This window comes from Chenopodium quinoa, unplaced genomic scaffold (assembly GCF_001683475.1).
Source record: "Chenopodium quinoa cultivar QQ74 unplaced genomic scaffold, ASM168347v1, whole genome shotgun sequence".
In the NCBI taxonomy this organism is placed as follows: Eukaryota; Viridiplantae; Streptophyta; class Magnoliopsida; order Caryophyllales; family Amaranthaceae; genus Chenopodium; species Chenopodium quinoa.
This window is the reverse complement of record NW_018743987.1, coordinates 2,473,922-2,478,324: the sequence shown is the minus strand read 5'-3', so window position 1 is coordinate 2,478,324 and position 4,403 is coordinate 2,473,922. Positions and strand designations below refer to the sequence as shown.

Sequence of the window (4,403 nt, the reverse complement as noted above, 5' to 3'; positions counted from 1 at the left end):
TGATTTAAAGTATCTTTTTAGAATTATTTTGTAATTTCTTACATTAAAATATATTATCTTGTTCAGATACCATATTCCATTTGCTCCTTTTGTTGGCTGCAATCATCATGGATCGTCGATCATTTTAGGTGCTGCCTTAATTTGTAATGAAAATTAAAATTAAAAAAAAAAACATTTGAGTTGGTATTTAAATAATGGCTGTAATTTACGGGCAAGCTTGCCAAAGGTATCATCACCGACCAGTGTAAAGCTATAGAGAAGGAAGTTAAATAGGACTTCATGATGTGCTGGACCGGCTATGTATATGGCCCTTCTTGCAAAATGCTCACAGGAACTTGAGAAAATAGCTTGGAAAGAAATGGTAAAAAAAATATGGGTTGGAAAACAACGATTCGGTTAATGACACCAGTGGCGGACTTGGGCTTAGACCTGGTGGGTCAAGTGACTCACCAGGCCCAAAAAAAAATTTTAAGTTAATTTTTTAAAAAAAAAAAAAAAAAAAAAAAAAAAATCAGTTTTCCCAAATTCACGAATTCAGTATTTCAGTTCATGGCCTTCAATCCTTCATGCCCTAGCCAATTCGCCTCTTCCCTAATTCCCTTCAAGGCTTCAATCCTTCGCCATCATCAATCACCTATTCACCTCCATAATCGCCTCCTCCAGTCCTCCTCTTCGCAGTTCGCAACTCGCAACTTCGCAAGTAAGCATCTTCCTCACTCCTCAGTTAGTCAGTTCCTCTTCGCAGACTCGCAGTTCGTGCCTTCGACCCTTCGTCTTCCTCTTCGCATAAATTCAGGTGAGGTTAGTCTTCCTCTTCGTCTTCCTCAGTTAGTCTTCATCTAAATTTGTTTAATTGTTGATAACTTGATAACTTGATTGTCTTGATAATTGCTTGATTGCTTCGCTAATCGCTAGACGCCCAGTGGCCCTAGACGCTGCCTAGACGCCTACTGAGTACTGATTATTGTTAATTGTTAATTTTGTTATATATTGTTGTGATTTTGTGAATTGTTCAATGAAATTCTGAATGGTGAATTTGTGAAATGTTTGACACTTTAGTTCCTCTTCGTCTTCCTCAGTTCCTCTTCGCATAAATTAATTAATTAACTTAGTCTTCATCTAAATTTGTTTAATTGTTGATAATTGATATTACTTGTTAGTTATGAATTAGTAATACTAAATTTGATTCTTTGAACCCTAAATCCCTAATTGTTCAATAATCAACTCAATTGTTCAATAATCAACTCAATTTCAATAATCCCTAATTGTTGTGATTTTGTGAATTGTTCAATGAAATTCTGAATGGTGAATTTGTGAAATGTTTGACAATTGACACTTTACATACTTGTTCAAGCTGTGATGCTGTGATGCTGGCCTGCTGCCCTGTGAGCTTGTGATTTCAAGCTGTGAAATGGTGAATTTGTTAATTGTTCAAGCTGTGATACTGCCTGCTGGCCTGCTGCTCGCCTAGTCGGCAGTCGCCTGCTGCCCTGCTCCACTGCTCGAGAGTCGAGAGCGTGCTCTGCGCTCACCGCTCTTCGCTTCGTCGCTTCTTCTAAAGTCTAATCTCCTATTCTCATTTTGCTAGTAAGTTGATTTCTAATTTTTAGTTTAAAATTCTAATCTTCAATTTAATCAAGTCTAATTAGTTAATTCTATTAAACTTTGGTTGATTTGTTAGTTGTTCACTTCAAGTCTTCAATCACTTGTTTGTTTGGTAAACTTTGAACCTTTTGTTAATGAGTAATGACCTTAATGTAATAATGTTGTTGGGTTTTAGATGAAATTTGAACCTTTTTGACCATGTGAATATGTGATTATGTGAATTGTGGTTTGTTTGGTAAAATGATCTTTGTAAATAATTTTTCTGGGGAATTTTGCTTGCTTTAGTTGATTATTTATTCAAATTTCAGAATGAAGAGAAAACGCACTCCAAATGAACTGCAAAACATTACTAGCTTCTTTGCTAAAAAGAATCCTACTTCAACTTCTCTTCCACATCCCACACAAAATGAACAAACTATATCTCCACCTCAACAGAGTGAACAAACTATATGTCCACCTCAAGAAAGTGAACAACATTCATCTCCATCTAATTATTCCACTCAAAATTCCCCTCAAAATGAACAAGGCCAATGTTCTCCTAATGCCCCAATCTTTGGTGAAAGATTAAGTGAACATGAATTTGCTAATCTTCCACAAGATCCAGGAAAGAGGAGAAAGATGAGTCAATTTCATAAAGATGATAGAGATTTAGTGAGAAGAATTTACATTCAAAGAAAGCCTTGTCAGCCCAAAGACTTTATATTTCCTCAAACTTCTATTTTTGGCAAAAACCGTCGCTTTTGTGCTAAGTGGTTTGATACTTGGACTTGGCTTGAGTATAGTGTGGAAAAGGATGCTGCCTATTGTTTCCCTTGTTATCTATTCAAGGATGAAAATGCATTTGGAGGTGATGCTTTTGTTAGTGATGGTTTCAAATCATGGAATCGATCGGATTTAATAAGAAAACATGTGGGTAAGCACACGAGTGCACATAATAATGCAGTGTTAGCTATGGATTTCGGTAAATTTTTTTTTTTAGATACTTGATTATCGATTGTGACTCACCAGTCGGAAATTCCTGGGTCCGCCACTGAATGACACATATGAGAATAGGCATCGTTGGGCGCCTGGATTCTAGAGGGATATTTTATAGGCTGGAATGTCATTAACGCAGTGGAGTGAAGGACTTAACCATAGTATTAAGGGATATGTTAAATTGAACACTAGGCTATTGAAATTTATGATCAATTTGAGCAAAGCAATAAAAAGAAAGTCTAAGGTGAGAAGGATTTGAGTATCCTTTCTCATAGTAAACCTTGTGGTTATGACAACACAATTCTAGCTGAGTCATAATTATTAAGGGCCTACACAAATAAGAAATTTATAGAGGTGAGGAACGAGGTCATAGGCCTTCAGCACACAAATGTATTGAGAAAAGGAAATGAAGGGGAAAAAGTTTTGTATGATGTAGAAGAGAAGATTCCGATACCCGTTTGGCAAGCAAGGCGTAAAATGTTAAATGTTTTCAAGGAAAAAGAAAAAGGTGGTTTTTTGTTTTTCATCCAAACTGTTTGAGTTTTATGGAATACTGTGCTAACATATAATCAGAGACATTGAGATAGAAAACATTGATTTTATTCCTTCTAAGTACATTTTGGATCGTTGAAGGAAGAATATAGTAAGGGATTATGAAGGCATTAATGTGTCATAATACAACCCTTATGATTTGATTCAATTGAAAAAAACAACAAAATAAACTTGAGACACCAATACCTATCGTCACTAGCTTACTTGATTAGTTGCTTAGCTGGCTTGCTTCTCCTAGAAAGCACGATTAGCGATGCACATTGATGAGACACTCCAATTGTATAAGGAATTACCAGACAAAATTCGTGATACTCTTGAAGCATTTATTGGTATTCAATCCACGAATGTTGACATGTATTGTTGTCTCATCGTTGTGCATTGTTAATGTTGATAAGTATTGATGTCTCAAGTTTATTTCATTGTGTTTTTTCCATTTAATCGAATCATTAGGGTCGTAGTACGACACATGAATGCCTTCGTAATCCCATACTATATTTTTCCTCTTACGATCCAAAATGTACTTAGAAGGATTAAAGTTAATGTCTTCTATCTCGATAACCCTGATTATATGCCTGCACAGTATTCCGCAAAACTCAAACAATTTGCATGAACACCAAAATTCACCTTTTTCTTTTTCCACGAAACCTTGAACATTTTACGCCTTGCTTTCCAAAGAGGTATCAGAATCTTCTCTTCTGCATTATACCAAACTTTTGTCCCTTCATTTCTTATCCTAAAAACAATTGTATGCTTAAGGTTTATGATCTCGTCCCTTACCTCCAGAAATTTCTTATTAGTGTATGACTTGCTAAATACTGACTCAACCAGAATTGTGTTGTCATACCGTAGGGTTTAAAATGAGAAAGGAAATTTAGTTTTGGCCTTCTCAACTGCAACTTTCTTTTTATTGCTTTGCTCAAAATAGTTCACGAATTGCAATAGCCTAGTGTTCAAACTACACATATCCCTTAATACTACTGTTCTGTCCTTCACTCCGCTGCGTTGATAACATTCCAGCCCAAAAAATATCCCTCCAAAATATGGGCGCTCAACGATGCCTATTCTCATATGTGGCATCAATCCAACCGTTGTTTTCCCACCCATATTTATTTACCATTTATTTCCAAGCATCCTCAAATAATTCTTCTACACACAGAAAATCTTACACGATAGTTTTTAAATCAATCTGTATCTCCTTAAAATTTCTCTAAGTTTCCCAAGTTCGTTTGAGGATTCTGTAAGATAGTCAATGTACATAGTCGGTACGGCAC

General features: G+C 35.8%; 1 protein-coding gene across 2 annotated transcripts; it reads left to right on the top strand.

Moving 5' to 3' along the window:
- The first annotated feature begins 322 nt into the window (after window positions 1-322).
- LOC110690147 lies at window positions 323-2,643 on the top strand. 2 transcript variants are annotated; one of them, XM_021866972.1, is made up of 2 exons: window positions 323-801; window positions 1,355-2,643. In XM_021866972.1, the coding sequence occupies exon 2, from the start codon at window positions 1,915-1,917 to the stop codon at window positions 2,590-2,592; it is 678 nt and encodes a 225-aa protein (XP_021722664.1). In that variant the 5' UTR covers window positions 323-801; window positions 1,355-1,914; the 3' UTR covers window positions 2,593-2,643. The 2 variants fall into 2 exon arrangements, with proteins under 2 accessions (XP_021722664.1, XP_021722663.1); XM_021866971.1 differs by having other exon boundaries at window positions 329-796.
- The last annotated feature ends 1,760 nt before the right edge of the window (window positions 2,644-4,403 follow it).